At 39.8% G+C, this 19,506-nt stretch overlaps 1 protein-coding gene across 2 annotated transcripts in view; it reads left to right on the forward strand.

Moving 5' to 3' along the window:
- LOC126412671 (uncharacterized) overlaps positions 1-15,466 on the forward strand; it is a 127,601-nt gene extending 112,135 nt beyond the window's left edge. For both annotated transcript variants that reach the window (XM_050082374.1, XM_050082375.1), the window contains exon 7: positions 13,582-15,466. In XM_050082374.1, coding sequence (XP_049938331.1) covers positions 13,582-15,284 — 1,703 coding nt within the window. In that variant the 3' untranslated portion in view covers positions 15,285-15,466. The remainder of the gene's footprint in view (positions 1-13,581) is intronic.
- The last annotated feature ends 4,040 nt before the right edge of the window (positions 15,467-19,506 follow it).

Here is a 19,506-nt window from a genome sequence, read left to right on the forward strand (position 1 = left end):
GCTTTCAAGACATTCATGAAATGGCAACGTGAATCTCCCATCACCTTCTTCCAGGATAAAAATGTCCTTTCTGAATGCTCATATTTATCCCGAAGTGTGATACCAGATGCAGGGGAGAAGCCTAGTTGCTTTCTGAAAATGTCGTGCCTGCTTACATCATTGTGTCGAATTTTGTTTTTGCGATGCGGAATTTGTCAAGTGCCTCGGTCCTGATGTGCTGCGCTGTTGAGTGGTGGGGTGATGATTGCAGCTGGCTGACCATTGGAAACTGATTTAGCATGCGTGTCAGTGGTGGTGGCATGGTGAGGAACTGTACTGATTGATTGCTTCACTGTGTGGCCTGGCATTCAACCTCCAATGACATGACCCGATCCAGAACAAAAGGACTCATCACATCCAGAATGAGACCGTAGGAGAACAGGAAATCTAGCCTGGTGATAATGCAACTCATGTCTGCGACAGTGAATCGCCACCCGAAAAACCTTCATAAATCAATGTAAATATTTAGTCACAAGCTTAAATGTAGCTATGAGCAAACCATTTGCAGCAGTTAAGTCATAGTTTGCTTATGGTCACAGTTGCCCACATTTCCAAGCCAGTAACCATTTGAAACTGCCTCTTAGTGGTCCTGTTTGTTATCATCAAGTATTATGATAGTTATGCAGGCTGGTGCTTGTAGCAGATTTGCCCTCCAGGTGTGGAAACCCGTCATTCACATTTCTCACCCAGTAACATAGTGATCTGCACCTACATGCTCTATTGCTAAAATGACGGTGGTAGAAACACCTGTTCCGGTCTGGCAAAGGTGAGGAGTACAGACAGTATCACCTCTGTGATGACGTGAAGTTCCATCATTTGTAAACAACAAGGGATATGATGTGCTGCATCAACTCACCAAAACACCAGGTGATGTCATTCAGCCTGACTTTGGTGGGCATTATAGTAAGCACTTGTGGCGTGGTGGCCTCAGTTAGTGCGTCCATGGTCACTGAAAGCTTGATCAAGTTCTTGTGTTATCGAGAGCAGGATGCAGCATGTCTCTGGCAAGTAAGAAATCCATATGGGTCGTAGGTATGGATCCAGGATATCTGGGCTGGGCAGGATGCAGAGTTGTAGAAGGATCCATAATGACTTCCTGTTGTCAGGTTCCTCCCTGTGTGACAGTTGTCCTAAGCATTGTGTGCTAGAAAAGGAAAGCTGTCGAATGAGCTCGTCTGTTTTACTTTCTGGAGGCGGATGGGTTTTTAGTAACATTGCTGACCTTGCTGGAGGAGCAAGTGTCCAATAATGCCACCATATATGAGTATTTGGTGGAGTCGTGCACTATCCTGGCTGTGAAAAAAATGATTTGAATGTGCATGAACCACAGCGAGGGACATGTCTGCTTGTGTCTGTATGTGTGGATGGATATGTGCGTGTGTGCGAGTGTATACCTGTCCTTTTTTCCCCCTAAGGTAAGTCTTTCCGCTCCCGGGATTGGAATGACTCCTTACCCTCTCCCTTAAAACCCACTTCCTTTCGTCTTCCCCTCTCCTTCCCTCTTTCCTGATGAGGCAACAGTTTGTTGCGAAAGCTTGAATTTTGTGTGTATGTTTGTGTTTGTTTGTGTGTCTATCGACCTGCCAGCGCTTTTGTTCGGTAAGTCACCTCATCTTTGTTTTTATATATAACTTTGGTAATAGTTTGACATGTGACACTTGATGTCCTTTACTTAATAAAGTTAAATCTAAATATTTTGCTGTCTCTGGCAGTCTATGACATAGTCACTATGACTGAAAGTATAATGCAGACACTCATAGTTAATTGTTCCTATTGCTCTATAAATAGTGGCTGCTAAGCTGGAACTGTAGTCTTCTGAATGGAACTGCTGGAACTGTGCAGGTGTTGGAACTGTGCAACTGCTGGAACTGTGGGAACTGTAAAATTGCAGGAATGGCAGTAACTGAGTGAGTGCAGATGGTGCATTGTCTTTTGTGCCTGTTGGCAGAAGGATCTCCATCCACACCTGTATTTGGTGGAACCAAGGTAGTCCACGGTTGATAGAAATCTCTCTGGTGGCTGGTAACACTATTTTCAGAAGGATGTGATGCACCAGTAGACGTGGGACAGAAGCAGTAGATAGTCCTGAGTAGTGAATGTCTTCTGGAGGCTGTTGCTCAGAATTCAGAAGGTGCCTGGCTAGCGATGTGCCTGTGTGGTGGTGGCCTTTCAAGTGCATGACTATGAGAGAGGCAGATGCTGCGAAATAATGGTAGGGTAAGGGAAAGTGGATGATGATAATGGAGATTTAATATATGCAACATATATGAGACAGATGAAGTACCTACATGCTTCAGAAGAATATAACAATGCCAATTCCAAAGAAGGCAGGTGCTGACAGCTGAGAATATTTCTGAACCGTCAGTTAAATAAGCCATTAGACAAGTTACTAAACAAATTATTTACAGAAGAATTGCAAGGCTGGTGGATTCCAAATTTTAGAAAAATCTATTTTGGTTTGTAAGAATGTTGAAACATGCGAGACAGTACTGACACTATGTGTAATTTTAGTGCCTGGAGATGACAGTGGCCATGTGTGTGTGAGGTGTGCTTACATGAATGCATGCGAGTTTTCTACTTCTGATAAAGGGCATTGTCCGAGATAAAAATTTATAGCATTCTTTTCATTGTGCTTGTCTGCCAGTCAACGCCTCCTCTATTTGGTGAGTAGCAATCTACGGTTTCTGTATTGTTATCCTAACTTGAACTTTGCATTACTTAATCTTAGAAAATAGACTGAAAAAATTCAAAACTACTTTTACAGCATTTTGATAATGCTGAAATGAGCACAGTTTGAAATTCTGGAGGTAGCAGCAATAAAATACAGGGGCAGAAAAGTTATTTGGCATATATAGAAACCAGATAAAAGGGTTGAAGCACATGAAAGGTAGGCAGTAGTTGGGCAGGGAGTGAAAGAGAATTATAGTCTAACCCCCCATCTTATTTGGTCTGTACATTAAGCAAGGAGTAAAGGAAAGTAAGAGAAATCTGGAGGGAATTAAACTTCATAAAGAAGTAATAAAAACTTTAAGGTTAGCCGATGACATTGAATTCTGTCAGAGATAGCAAAGGACTCAAAGATCACTTGAAAGGAATGGCTAATGTCTTGAAAATACATTATAAGCTTAATATCAATGGAAGTAAAACAAGGATAATGGATTGTGGTCAGATTGAATCTGGTCATGCCAAGGGAATTAGATTAGAAAGTGAGATGCGTTATTGAAAGTAGCAGAAAAGATTTGCTATTTTGGGAGCAAAATAGCTGACAAAGGCAGTAGTAAAGAGGATATTTTAACATCTAATTAAAATTTAAATTGAAGTACTAGGAAGTCTTTTCAGAAAGTATTCATCTGAAGTGTAGCCATGTAGGAAAGTGAAACATTACCAGTAAGTGGTACCGGCACACAGAGAACAGGAACTTTTGTAATTTGGTGCTGCTGAAGAATTTTGAAGATTAGATGTTAAGATTGAATAACCAATGCAGAGGTATTGAATTGCTTTAGGGAGAAAATAAATTTATGACACAATTTGATTTAAAAAAATGTGTTGGTTGATAGGACCCATCCTATGGCACACAGGGACAGTCAGTTTAGTAACAGAGGTAGTGTGGAGAGAGAAACTGTAGACAGAGGCCAAGGGTTGATTACGGTAAGCTGGTTCAAGTGGAATGTTGGTTGCAATAGTTATGCAAAGATGAAGAGACTTGCAGAGTATAGATTAGCGTATATAACTGCATGGAACCAGTCTTCAGGCTGGGGAGACAACAACAACATGTTTTCATATTTTATAATGTGGACTAACTGATGATTACTTTCATCTGTGTAAAATCTCGTTGACCTGAAAGAAGAAACTGAATTTGTGACTTTGTGCAGAATTATAATGTGGACATTGATATGCACTGTTCTTAATTTTGATTACAGCCACACATCCTTGCTCTTAAGTGTTTTAATATTTAATTCGATGTCTTTCTTCTCAGTTTCCTTTACCAGTTTCTTTGTACTCTAACTTATTAAAATTTTGTTTATCTGTCTTACTTACCCAGTGCCATAAACTGACATATGGCCAGGAGAGTGGTGTGCTGACTACAAGCCCCCCCCACATCCGCATCCAGTGATACCTGTGGGTTGAGGATGACATGGTGGCTGGTCGGTACCGTTGGGCCTTCATGGCCTCTTTGGGCAGAGTTTAGTTTAATTCCTTACTTACCAACCACAGGCAGGAAACGATAAATATTTTATACAGCACTGATGGATTTCAGCACACCATAAAGTTGTAATTTTTATCAGAGAGATCCCTATTCCTTACTGCACGTCATGATTTTGATTGCCTTATGTTGTCCTTATGCATTTTTCAGTATTGTCTGTAAATGCAGTTCTGCGACTAAGTTGTCACTTCCTTTGCATTGTTATGGATCTCCCGCCTCCTTCTATAGTACAGTCTAATGCTATTAGTTACTTGTTAGTTCTGTATTTTTGCTTGCTGTATAGGGTTATTGATAAGTATCTCTGGGGGTTCAGAAGGTAGGTGTGTGGAAACTACAAGACATACAGAAAAGAGGCACATATCAGTAGACAGAGCATGTCTCCAAGTTTTTAACTCACATTACAGGTGATGAATGAAGCAAAAGTAAGATTAAACTAGAGATACTCAAGGAGGTAAGTAAGGCCTCAGAGTTGAAAGCAGGTTCATGGAAAAATGGGAAGGGTAGAGTTGAAGAAAGAGTAAATGACCAGTGGATAAAAATGAAGGAAGAACTCGTGGACTATGCCCAAGAAGTATTACAAATTAGGGTGTCCAAAAATATCAAGAAAGAACGGATAATGGAAAAAAGCTGAAAATGATAGAGCATGGAGAAAATGGGAAAATGTGGAAAATGAAGAAGGCAAAAAGAGGTACAGGAAATTGAATAATGAATTAAGATGTGAAACTGAAGATGTAAGAGAAAGATGAATGAAGGAGAAATGTGAGATAACAGAGAAAATGGAGAGAGAGGAAAGTATGAAATGATGTACAGATATGTTAGGGAGATGGTTTTTTAAAGTAAAAGAAGGAAGACTAACATGGGAATAGAAAGAGTGAATAGGACATTAACTGAAAAACCACAGGAGAGTTTGAGCAGATGGCAAGATTATGTAGAATGTCAATACAGGGCTATTACAAATGATTGAAGTGATTTCATAAATTCACTGTAGCTCCATTCATTGACATATGGTCACGACACACTACAGATACACTCCTGGAAATGGAAAAAAGAACACATTGACACCGGTGTGTCAGACCCACCATACTTGCTCCGGACACTGCGAGAGGGCTGTACAAGCAATGATCACACGCACGGCACAGTGGACACACCAGGAACCGCGGTGTTGTCCGTTGAATGGCGCTAGCTGCGCAGCATTTGTGCACCGCCGCCGTCAGTGTCAGCCAGTTTGCCGTGGCATACGGAGCTCCATCGCAGTCTTTAACACTGGTAGCATGCCGCGACAGCGTGGACGTGAACCGTATGTGCAGTTGACGGACTTTGAGCGAGGGCGTATAGTGGGCATGCGGGAGGCCGGGTGGACGTACCGCCGAATTGCTCAACACGTGGGGCGTGAGGTCTCCACAGTACATCGATGTTGTCGCCAGTGGTCGGCAGAAGGTGCACGTGCCCGTCGACCTGGGACCGGACCGCAGCGACGCACGGATGCACGCCAAGACCGTAGGATCCTACGCAGTGCCGTAGGGGACCGCACCGCCACTTCCCAGCAAATTAGGGACACTGTTGCTCCTGGGGTATCGGCGAGGACCATTCGCAACCGTCTCCATGAAGCTGGGCTACGGTCCCGCACACCGTTAGGCCGTCTTCCGCCCACGCCCCAACATCGTGCAGCCCGCCTCCAGTGGTGTCGCGACAGGCGTGAATGGAGGGACGAATGGAGACGTGTCGTCTTCAGCGATGAGAGTCGCTTCTGCCTTGGTGCCAATGATGGTCGTATGCATGTTTGGCGCCGTGCAGGTGAGCGCCAGAATCAGGACTGCATACGACCGAGGCACACAGGGCCAACACCCGGCATCATGGTGTGGGGAGCGATCTCCTACACTGGCCGTACACCACTGGTGATCGTCGAGGGGACACTGAATAGTGCACGGTACATCCAAACCGTCATCGAACCCATCGTTCTACCATTCCTAGACCGGCAAGGGAACTTGCTGTTCCAACAGGACAACGCACGTCCGCATGTATCCCGTGCCACCCAACGTGCTCTAGAAGGTGTAAGTCAACTACCCTGGCCAGCAAGATCTCCGGATCTGTCCCCCATTGAGCATGTTTGTGACTGGATGAAGCGTCGTCTCACGCGGTCTGCACGTCCAGCACGAACGCTGGTCCAACTGAAGCGCCAGGTGGAAATGGCATGGCAAGCCGTTCCACAGGACTAAATCCAGCATCTCTATGATCGTCTCCATGGGAGAATAGCAGCCTGCATTGCTGCGAAAGGTGGATATACACTGTACTAGTGCCGACATTGTGCATGCTCTGTTGCCTGTGTCTATGTGCCTGTGGTTCTGTCAGTGTGATCATGTGATGTATCTGACCCCAGGAATGTGTCAATAAAGTTTCCTCTTCCTGGGACAATGAATTCACGGTGTTCTTATTTCAATTTCCAGGAGTGTATGTAGAAAAACTCATAAAGTTTTGTTCGGCTGAAGCCGCACTTCAGGTTTCTGTCGCCAGAGCGCTCAAGAGCGCAGTGAGACAAAATGGCGACAGGAGCTGAGAAAGCGTATGTCGTGCTTGAAATGCACTCACATCAGTCAGTCATAACAGTGCAATGACACTTCAGGACGAAGTTCAACAAAGATCCACCAACTGCTAACTCCATTCAGCGATGGTATGCACAGTTTAAAGCTTCTGGATGCCTCTGTAAGGGGAAATCAACGGGTCGGCATGCAGTGAGCGAAGAAACGGTTGAACGCGTGCGGGCAAGTTCCACGCGTAGCCCACGGAAGTCGCCGAATGAAGCAAGCAGGGAGCTAAACGTGCCACAGCCGACGGTTTGGAAAATCTTACGGAAAAGGCTAAAGCAGAAGCCTTACTGTTTACAATTGCTACAAGCCCTGACACCTGATGACAAAGTCAAATGCTTTGAATTTTCGGCGCGCGGTTGCAACAGGTCATGGAAGAGGATGCGTTCAGTGCGAAACTTGTTTTCAGTGATGAAGCAACATTTTTTCTTAATGGTGAAGTGAACAGACACAGCGTGCGAATCTGGGCGGTAGAGAATCCTCACGCATTCGTGCAGCCTATTCACAATTCACCAAAAGTTAACGTGTTTTGTGCAATCTCACGGTTTAAAGTTTGCGGCCCCTTTTTCTTCTGCGAAAAAAACGTTACAGGGCACGTGTATCTGGACATGCTGGAAAATTGGCTCATGCCACAACTGGAGACTGACAGCACCGACTTCATCTTTCAACAGGATGGTGCTCCACCGCACTTCCATCACGATGTTCGGCATTTCTTAAACAGGAGATTGGAAAACCGATGGATCGGTCGTGGTGGAGATCATGATCAGCAATTCATGTCATGGCCTCCACGCTCTCCCGACTTAACCCCATGCGATTTCTTTCTGTGGGGTTATGTGAAAGATTCAGTGTTTAAACCTCCTCTACCAAGAAACGTGCCAGAACTGCGAGCTCACATCAGCGATGCTTTCGAACTCATTGATGGGGACATGCTGTGCCGAGTGTGGGAGGAACTTGATTATCGGCTTGATGTCTGCCGAATCACTAAAGGGGCACATATCGAACATTTGTGAATGCCTAAAAAAACTTTTTGAGTTTTTGTATGTGTGTGCAAAGCATTGTGAAAATATCTCAAATAATAAAGTTATTGTAGAGCTGTGAAATAGCTTCAATCATTTGTAATAACCCTGTATATGATGGAGCATATACCAAGTGAAATCTAGGTTGAAGAGAAGGAATGTGTGCTGTAAGATGGAAAGGAGTACAGCATCTTGGAGGCAGAAGTAGGAAAGGCACTGAAGGAGATGAAGAGTTGGAAAGCACGTGGAATCGATAACTTGCCAGCAGAAGTGGTGTAGAGTTTGGGAAATAGGGGAAGGAGTGTGCGACAAAGGGGAGTGGCCTGATGGCTTCCTTGCAGCAGAGATGATACCAGTTGAGAAAAAGAGAAATACCAAAAAATGTGAGGACCATACAACTGTCAGAGCTCTTAATTTCTCATGCAGCTAAAGATGGATTGCTTAGGAACAGTTCAGATTTAGAAGAAGAAAAGGTGCAACAGATGCTACTGACCTGTTAAAAATCATAGGGGGAAAATATACTGAGAAACATGCAGAATTTATGTTGTTTTTATTGATTTGGAAAAAGCTTTTAACAGGGTAGAGAGGAAAAGCCAGTGGATATTCTGAAGAGGAAAGTAGTAGACTGGAATGAGAAACGCCTGGTGCAGACTCTATATTTACAACAAAAAGTAAGAATAAGGTTTGGAAATGAAATATCAAAGGAAGCAGCATTGGAGGGGTGTCAGACAAGGCTGTTGCCTCTTCCCTTTGTTGTTCAACTTATGCCTGGAAGAGATTATTGCAAAAGGCTTAGATGGAAAAAGATGAATGTGTATTGATGGAAAGAGAATAGAATGAATATGATTTGTTGATGGCATGATATTAGTGGCACAAAGTAAATGAACTGTAAATAAAATGCTGAGTAAATTTGATTTGTTGATGGCATGGTATTAGTGGCAGAAAGTAAATGAACCGTAAATAAAATGCTGAGTAAGAGAAGTTTGTGTGGAATACAGGACAAAAAAGAATACAACAAAAAGAAAGAGTATGGTGATTGGAAAAGGAAGCAGACTGGCAAATATTAAAAAGGAACAAGTTATTATTAACCAAGTAAGAGTATTTAAATATCTTGGAAGCACAATCACTGAGGACTTTACATGCCATCAGGAGGTGAAAACTCACATTGCTGTAGCAAAGAAGGCATTCAATAGACAGAGGAGATTATTATGTGGCAAACTAGATAAAGGTCTGAGGAAAAGGCTTGGCAAGTGTTTTTTCTGGCATGTGACAGTCTGTGGGGCAGAAACATGGGCACTGAGACGAGAGGATGAAAAAAAGCTAGAAGCATTTGAAATGTGCTTGTGGAGGATAATTAACAGGGTAAGCTTGAGGAAGACAGTGAGTAACGAAAGAATGTGGTAAAGGGTTTGTGAGAGGAAAAGACTGCTGCAAGTTGTAAGACAAAGGAAGAAGAACTGATGGGACATTCATTGAGGAGTCAACACTTGCCAACAGGAACTTTAGAAGGTCTAGCTTGTGAGAGGAGGTTGAGAGAAAGAAGGAGATACAAGATGATAGACAACATCAAGGGAAGTCGAAATGTTGCAGACCTGAAGAAGAGGACACAAGACAGCAGAGCATTGGGGATTAACCATGTGAAAACCTGCCTATGGGCAGAACACTGATTATGAATATGAACACTTTTTGCAATACATACATACATTAATCCTTGTTCCATAGATCATGAATAAGACATTTCATAATGATGTGGAACATGTCACTTTAACATAAGTTTTCTTTACACAAAATAATAAATTTTTTTCACTACTTAAAATCTAAGAATTCATCTATTGAGTAGAAGGAGTTGTCATTCAGAAATTCTTTTAATTTGTTTTTAAATGTTGGTTGGCTATCTGTCAGACTTTTAATATGATTTGGCAAATGACCAAAGATTCTTGTGGCAGCATAATTCACCCCTTTCTGTGCCAAAGTGGGATTTAATCCAGAATAGTGAATATCATCCTTTCTTCTAGTGTTGTAGCTATGCACTTTGATGTTATTTTTTGAATTGGTATGAGTTATTAATGGCAAATTTCATAAGTGAATATATGTATTGCGAAGGTACTGTGAATATTCCGAGTTCCTTAAATAAATGTCTGCAAGGTGATCTTGGATGGGCTCCAGCTATTATTGTGATTAGACACTTTTGTGCAATGAATACTTTCTCTCTTACACTGACGAATTGCCCCAAAATATGATGCCATATGAAAGCAGTGAATGAAAATAGGCATAGTAGGCTAATTTAGTGATATGTTTATCAACAAAATTTTCAATAACCCTAATAGCATATGTAGCTGAACCTAACTGTCTCAGCAGATCATTGATGTGTTTCTTCCAGTTCAATTTCTCATCAATGCACACACCCAGAAATTTTGAGTATTTTACCTTATCAATAGACTTCCGTTCATAGTCTATATTTATTAATGGTGTTATGCCGTTTAATGTACAGAATTGTATAAACTGTGTTTTCTCAAAATTTAGTGAGAGTCCATTTGTAGAGAACCACTTAATAATTTTCTGAAAGACAATATTTGCAATTTCCTCAGTCGATTCTTGTTTCTTGGGTGTGATTCCTATACTTGTATCATCAGCGAAAAGAACTAACTTTGCATCTTCATGAATATAGAGTGGCAAGTCGTTAATATATATTAAGAACAATAAGGGACCCAAGACTGCTGGTTTTTGTAGACTATCTGTAGTGTTAATTTCAATCTTCTGCATTCTTCCAGTTAAGTATGAATTAAACCATTAGTGCACTGTCCCACTCATACCACAATACTTAAGTTTATCTAGAAGAATTTCATGGTTCACACAATCAAAAGCCTTTGAGAGGTCACAAAATATCCCAATGGGTGATGTTCGGTTATTCATTGCATTTAATATTTGATCAGTGAAAGTATATAAAGCATTTTCTGTTGAAAAGCCTTTCTGAAAACCAAATTGACATTTTGTTAGTACTTCATTTTTACAAATATGTGATGCTACTCTTAAATACATTACTTTTTCAAGAATTTTGGATAAAGCTGTCAGAAGTGAGATTGGGAGGTAGTTGTTAGCATCAGATCTATCCCCTTTTTATGCAATGGTTTAACAATAGCATATTTCAGTCTATCTCGAAAAATTCCCTGTTTCAGTGAGCTACTACATATGTGGCTGAGATCCTACTTACTTGTTGGGAACAAGCTTTTAGTACTCAGTTGGAAATGCCATCAATTCCATGTGAGCTTTTACTTTCGAGTGAATTTATTATTTTCCTAATTTCAGTAGGAGAGGTGGGTTGAATTTCAATTTATCAAATTGCGTAGGTACTGCTTCTTCCATATACTGCCTTGCATTTTCTAATGAATAGCTGGAACCTATTTTCTCTACAACACTTAAAAAATGATTATTAAAAATGTTTTCTACTTCTGACTTCTTGTTAACAAACTTTTCATTGTGTTTGATAGAAATACAGTCTTCCTGTGCTCTCAGTTGCCCTGTTTCCCTGTTTCCCTTTTCACAATATTCCAAATTGTTTTAATTTTATTATCAGATGTGCTAATCTCAGACATAATGCACATACCTCTGGACTTTTTAATAACTTTTCTTAATACAGTGCAGTAGTTTTTACAATGTTTCATTGTTTTGGGATCATTACTCCTCCTAGCTATAAGATACATTTCCCTTTGCCTTTTAGAAGATATTTTTATCCCTTTAGTGAGTCATTGCTTTTTACATGGTTTCTTACAATTATATTTCACTTTTTCTTAGGGAAACTGTTTTCAAATATACTCACAAAGGTATCATGAAATAGGTTAAATTTTAAATTAGCATCATGTTCCTGCACACCTTATCCAATTCTAACTGTTGCAAGTTTTCCTTAAAATTTTGAAGTGTTAAATCGTTAATGGAACGCACTATTTTGGAGGACTGTTTTGCATTACTGTATGGAGCTATGTCAAATACTGTAACTAGCTGTGCATCATGATCAGACAGACCATTCTTAACAGGAAAAGTTTTTATTTGATTAAATTTATCTTGGTCTATGAAAACGTTATGTATCAGTGTGCTGCTTTCGTGTACCACCCGAGTAGGAAAATCAATAACAAATGTCAAATTGAAAGAACCAAGTAATACTTCAAGGTCAAGCATTCTATCTGACTCTTTCAGAAAATCTACGTTTAAATCCCCACAAACAATAATTTGCTTTGCTTTGTCTGACAGGTAGCACAACGAGGAATCCAAGTTTTTCAAAACTAGTTGGAAATTTCCTAATGAGGACCTATACACAGCTAAAATTATAAAAGTGCCTTTATTTAGTTTAAGCTCACATGCACATGCTTCTACGTGTTGCTCTAGGCAAAATTTTTTAGTTTCCAAATTTTTCACACTACGACTGATTTTAACATATATGGTAACTCCTCCTCTCTCCATAGTGTCTCTACTTACATGTGCTGAAAGCTTTTATTCACCTACATTTACCATTTCCATACCTGTGACTATATGATGTTCAGACAGGCATAGTACATCTATTCCAGCCTCAGTTTCTATATCTTCTATACAAACAAGAAGCTCATCTACTTTGTTTTTTAATCCCCTGATGTTCTGATGCAATATATTAACATTATTTTTTACTGTGCTTTTATGTGAATCTTGTGACATACTAACATTATTTTCCACTGTACTGTTATGAGAATCTTGTGATATTTTCACATCTTTAGTACCTGCCTGTCTGAACTTTTCACTAAGCTTAATTTCAATGCGGCAAATGTCAGTATGTGTGTGCAGTAAACTGGGGTCGCTGAAATGAACTGCATGGGAAGGTGCAACAGCAGATCACTTTGGAAATTTGTGCATTGGATTGTTTATCTGCTGACGTGAACTACAGTAATTCAGTGCAGCAGTATGGAGTGGATGATTTATCTACATGTTATGACACATCTGCCCCTATTTCAACTATGCCATGGAGCATGTTATGAATCAAAACTTGGAAAGATGCTCTATCCATTGATATATTTCATTTTTCTATATGTCTTGCTGTTTTTGGGTATTCGTCTCCTGAAACCACAGGAGTACTTATGAATAATTCTGTATTTTAATGAGAAATGACAATGCAAGGAAATTATTGAGGTTAATGGAAATGTGCTGTATTTAGTATATCAAGTTTCAAATTGTGGACTTCTTACCATGTGTGACTTTGAGATTACCCATAAATATTTATATTGAAAATGTATCATATCTCTAAACTGTTTGTTTAGTATCTTTGGATATACTTCTGCCTAAACTCCTTGCATTGTTACCATTTATATGTTGTTATCTACAACCCATTATTAATTTTTCTCACTATGTGCCCCACAATTAAAGAACAGTTGATAAATGTGTTATCTATAACTGTGTGACTGGTTCTGGTGTTCTGTATGGAAAATTCACTCTCTGTCTCACACTGTTGTAACCAAGTAAATCCAGTATCATTATTTTTCCCTTTGTAGCCAGTCACAAAGTTAATATTAAAATTCTCGCACAAAGTGAACTGCATATTTTTATCAAGGACTGAGTTTTTATATAAACTGAAGATTTGTGGATATTAATCAAATTCCTCTTCTCATCTGACTCACTAATATGTCACATTTTTTTATTTGTAATTAATTAATATTCTTAAAGAATACACTCAAAGAAAGTTTTACTGTGTTCACCTGTTGACAGTATTGTTTTCTTGTAGCATGTGTGGCACCTGCTTCAACACAAACTCCGGTCAGTGGGCGTAGTCGTACTAGGAGGTTACGACGTTTTTCTGCTCCTCGCCGTGTACTTCTTTCTTCGGAAGACACGAGCCCGACAGAAGAGATGCTGCGAGATGCCCGCCGCCGTCTTCGACAATTGGAGGAAGAAAGTGAAGCAGTGGACCGCAGTTACCGTGAATTCTGTCTTCGACAGCAAAGGGCAACACCAGTGTCTGACATGCTTGCAGGATTACTACAACATCCCGTCAGAGCTGAATGTCCACATAATAATAGTCCCAATAAAAGTGATGCTACAGGTAACCCGTCTGGGTTAAAATTAGTGACACCTTTTCCTCCGAGAGTTGGAAACTTCTCTTCAGAAAGTCTGATTACAACAGCAGGAACGACTGAGGCAGAAGGTTCCCATATCACATTAGAAACACAAAATATACACCACACCACGAGGCCAACAGTAACACAAAACTCCAACATTTGTTTATCTGACATAATCTACAATATTCCATCATCAGAAATAATTTCACAGCATTCACTTGCAAGTCATGATCAGAGGTCTTTAAATGCCATTGCTGCAGCACATATTGATTCCTATCAGACAGCTAAAATGCAGGCTCAGAGAGAGGTTCACACAACACATTTCTACAAGACTCCATTGTTAAGTAGTACAATAGGAAATAGTTCTGCAAATGCTGATAAATTTAATAATTCAGTTACTATGGAGAGTTTCAACGGTAGTTGTGGACATAATACACATAAGAATAAGTCACTGAATTCAGCAAAAATATATTCAACCAATGAAGAAATGATTGTACCAGAAAAAAATAATGTGTGCTTTCAAAGATACCATGCTCTTGTTGCTGAGACTGCTGATGGCTCAGACCTTTCAGCAATGAAAAAAGTGCAAAATATAACTGCACTAAGTGGCCATCAAGCTAAAGCGACAGTTGAAGAAGTGCATTCAAATACCAAAGAATCAGAAAATCATGATTTGGTGACTCCATTAGACAGTACTCTCAAAATATTAAAAGATTCAAAGAAAATAGGAAAAGAGACTGAAGGACAAAGAATTGGCTTGGCTGATGAAAATAGTGTTGCAAAACTATATGAGCAAAAACCACTAAAAACATTAGTCCTGTCTGATTTGGCTGAGAATCCTCATTCTGCTCAGGCCACTGAGACAAACTCGGAAGAAAATACAAAGATTCTGTACCAAACAACAACCGAAAATGGTGGTGCACAGCTGATGGAACTTCAGGCACCTCCAGAGTTTTCTTCAAAACCACTGGCTTTATCTAATCCCCGCTTTTCTGATCTTCTATTACATGAAGAAAGTTCAGAAGAACTGCAAGATGAGAAAGCTGCCAGTCATCAGGAAAAAGACTCTAAAAAAGATTTCATCTTACATAAACTGACTGATATTGCTAGTGAGAGGTTAAGTTTAGGTGATGCAGAATTTATTCCTGCTTCCAGTGGTGATCAGTTGTTTGTACCCAGTTGTGACACTGATACCGAAACCGAACCTGAAGCTGGAACATCCAAAAGTGATGTGCTTCCTATTAATGATAACCAGAATCACCTAAACTATGAAACTGAACAGCAGGCTATCTCTAATGCATCTGTCTCAAGTGAGCAACCAATTTCAGCTGGGAAATCTGCCAGTTCAAATGGCAATGATTTCTGGTGAAGACAGTAATTAAAAATATTGAACCTATACTGTGGTACCTGTGCCCCAGCAAATTTATTGTCTTTTTGTGAAGCAAATGATATTTTATTAATTATATTTTGGTCTATTAACAGTTGAGTAACTTTAATTATGTCCTTGTACTCTGTATGATTCTTTTGGTGAATAAATTGACATGATATATATTTCAAGTACGTTCCATTTTGGGGGTCACATAATTAAGTGATGACATGTTACTGGTGGTTAATTTGTATACTGTAAATCAGCTTGTTCATTAAATGTTGCCACCAGATTATGTATCTCATACAAAGAGACTTATACAATATAGCCAATTGCTTAGTGGAATTCCATTTCGCAACTCATTTTTGGTATGAACATGATAAAACCTTGATTGTCAAGTTCAGGTGTGTGCACAGTCAATCATATTTATGCCTAAGAGCCCATTAAAAGTGTATTAGTAAAATTAGTATTGTAAGATAATAGTCTTATTATTTACCCTAATACTATGCAAAATCCGCTAGCTCCTCCCCACATCCCTCTACACCCCTGCCCCAACATCCTATCTGCACTCGTCCTGCACTACGCCCTCTTCCTTGAAATCTCCCTTTCCTCTGTTCTAACTTCACCTCCTAATTCACTACTCTATGTCGTCATACACTGCATACAGTTCCCTCTGCTTGCAGCCAGAATGAGCTCACTAGTGTCTGTGCTCCATTCCTGTCTCATGTACCAGTGGCCTCTCTCTTTCAGCTGTCAACCACCCTTCCCCAACAAGACGCACTTCCTTTCGCCCCTCACTCACGCCATCCACCACAACCTCTCACCCAAGTCGAGGTTCACAGCTGTAGGAGTTGAAGTGCTAGCACAGTGCAGTCGTCTTGGAGAATTTAGCTGTGCAAGCGTGTATGTTTGTTTGTGTGTGTGTGCGTGTGTGTGTGGGGGGGGGGGGGGGGGGGAGGTGGGGGGAGTGATGGGTGGGTGGGTGTGCGTGCATGTATGTGTAATCTGTACCTCTAAAAATGGATTTATCCAAAAGCTAGCTATGTTCTCTATCTTGTTCATGTGCCCGCAGTGACTAAGTACCTGTACTATTTATTGAGTTGTTACCTGCATTCCTTAAATTATTTACATTGCGTAAGGTCTTCCCCTTATTATGTTGGCTGGTTTTACATGTTTTACACATCATCTGCAATAATTACATACACTATTTCAATTCTAGCATGAAAAACTGTTTTTTCAGCTTCAGTTTGTTTTATTTTTTTTCTGGCTACTGTTCTTGATGGAGCAAGGGTAAGTGGTTGGCTACAACAAATACAAGTGTTTATGGTTCAATAACTATCCACCCTGCAATTTTTTCTGTCACTTATCGTTTCTTTCGCCTCTGGCAATTATTTGCAAATGTGTAAAATCCCAAGTTGCACCATGGTTTATAGCCCATTTTATTGTCCCATAACTGGCTGGGTAAGTCAGTTCAGAGATCAGAGGAAGACATGCATGCCACTTCCTGAAGAATCATGCCTAGTGAAACACTCAATGTTCAAATAAACCCTTTGGTCGAGGATAGATTACTCTTTTTATGCTTCTGTAACTATCTGTGTGAAAAGTTTATGACAGTATGAAAATGCATCTTATATAGCACAGCAAGTTTCAGTCAAAGACAACTGCAAAGTGATATAATTGCAGATGTTATGGAAATTCTGATCAAGCAGACTTAACTAATATCAGGAACTCAAGTAATTTCTGTATTTCAAAACAAATGGGTTAGAACACTGTGAACAGTTTTGTTAATGTTCAGTTTTTTAATTATATCTTTTTGGATACTAGCACTTTCTTTGATTTGCAAGCAGAATATTGTGGATCAAAGGTGTGGTGCGAGGACAGCTCACATACATGTAATTCATTAGAAAGGTGTTGGAAAGGGGAAGGGTGATCCAAATGACATGAGTTGTGAAGCAGGTATTGGAATCAAGCATGTTGTGCTCAGCTGTATAATCTGCCACATTAGGGGGGTTAACTCTGCTTTTGGACACAGTTTGGCAGTGGATGTTTATTCAGATGGACAACTAGTTGTTAGTCATGCCCAAATAAAATGCTATGCAGAATATTCTAGAGCTGAAAAAATAATGTGTTTGAACAAACTAGCGATTTCATGATACATCACAGTGCCCAATACAGTACCAAGTCATTCAGATGGACAATTGGTTGTTAGTCATGCCCGAATAAATTGCTATGCAGAATATTCCAGAGCTGAAAAAATAATGTGTTTGAGCAAACACCACAGCGCCCAATACAGTATCAAGTCTGCTCGAACAATCACGAGACATTTGATTTGTGCTGCACAATTTTAAGAAATATGGTAGAAACTACATATTAACAACAGCAAACTCAAAATTTGACAATTCCGTGAAAAACAGAAGGAAGTGGCATTAAATCCTACCATCGTACAACTCATGTTATATTTAAATAAATTTATAATTTGATTTCTCATATAGTATGTAGGATGTAAAAATGTTTATGCTAATTTTTAAGTAAAGCTGACCCCATAAAAGCAAAAATGTTGTCCTTCAGAAAACATTGCTTGATACTGAACCCTGTACTGTATTTTATTTGGTAAATAGAGATGGGAATTATTTATCAACTGGGTTGTAAATGAGTTGTTGAAATAAAATCATATTAAACTGAATGTAATAGTGATCACAGGAATAAATTACCACACCAAGACCACATATGGAGAAAATACTAACAGACGTCACTAGATAAACTTGCATGTGAGATGGCTTTTGAAATAGCTGAAATAAGAATAAAGCTTAGAAATAGCAGTTTAATAATGGCTAGCCTGTACAGATCCCCTAACAGTATCATGGAAGAATTTTTTTGTCATCTAGAGGAACTTTCAGACAAATTCTCACCTCATAAAAAACAGACCATTGTCTTAACCAAGTGTGCCCAGTGGTCAAAACACTAAAGAAAACGGACAGTTTGAAGAATCTTAAACTTGCCCCTAACTTGATAAAATTAAAGGAAGATATGAAAGATGTGAAAATTACCGAACTATCATTTTAATAAGTCACAGCTGCAAAATACTAATGCGAATTCTTTACAGACGAATGGAAAAACTAATAGAAGCCGACCTCGGGAAAGATCAGTTTGGATTCCGTAGAAATATTTGAATACGTGAGGCAATACTGACCTTACGACTTATCTTAGAAGAAAGATTAAGGAAAGGCAAACCTACGTTTCTAGCATTTGTAGACTTAGAGAAAGCTTTTGACAATGTTGACTGGAGTACTCTCTTTCAAATTCTAAAGGTGGCAGGGGTAAAACACAGGGAGCGAAAGGCTATTTACAATTTGTACAGAAACCAGATGGCAGTTATAAGAGTCGAGGGGCATGAAAGGGAAGCAGTGGTTGGGAAGGGAGTGAGACAGGGTTGTAGCTTCTCCCCGATGTTATTCAATCTGTATATTGAGCAAGCAGTAAAGGAAACAAAAGAAAAATTCGGAGTAGGTATTAAAATCCATGGAGAAGAAATAAAAACTTTGAGGTTCGCCGATGACATTTTAATTCTATCAGAGACGGCAAAGGACTTGGAAGAGCAGTTGAATGGAATGGACAGTGTCTTGAAAGGAGGATATAAGATGAACATCAACAAAAGCAAAATGAGGATAATGGAATGTAGTCGAATTAAGTCGGGTGATGCTGAGGGAATTAGATTAGGAAATGAGGCACTTAAAGTAGTAAAGGAGTTTTGCTATTTGGTGAGCAAAATAACTGATGATGGTCGAAGTAGAGAAGATATAAAATGTAGACTGGCAATGGCAAGGAAATCGTTTCTGAAGAAGAGAAATTTGTTAACATCGAGTATAGATTTAAGTGTCAGGAAGTCGTTTCTGAAAGTATTTGTATGGAGTGTAGCCATGTATGGAAGTGAAACATGGACGATAAATAGTTTCGACAAGAAGAGAATAGAAGCTTTCAAAATGTGGTGCTACAGAAGAATGCTGAAGATTAGATGGGTAGACCACATAACTAATGATGAAGCATTGAATAGAATTGGGGAGAAGAGAAGTATGTGGCACAACTTGAGAAAAAGAAGGGATTGGTTGGTAGGACATGTTCTGAGGCATCAAGGGATCACAAATTTAGCATTGGAGGGCAGCGTGGAGGGTAAAAATCGTAGAGGGAGATCAAGAGATGAATACACTAAGCAGATTCAGAAGGATGT

The sequence above is a fragment of the Schistocerca serialis genome, chromosome 7 (assembly GCF_023864345.2).
Source record: "Schistocerca serialis cubense isolate TAMUIC-IGC-003099 chromosome 7, iqSchSeri2.2, whole genome shotgun sequence".
Classification (NCBI taxonomy): domain Eukaryota; kingdom Metazoa; phylum Arthropoda; class Insecta; order Orthoptera; family Acrididae; genus Schistocerca; species Schistocerca serialis.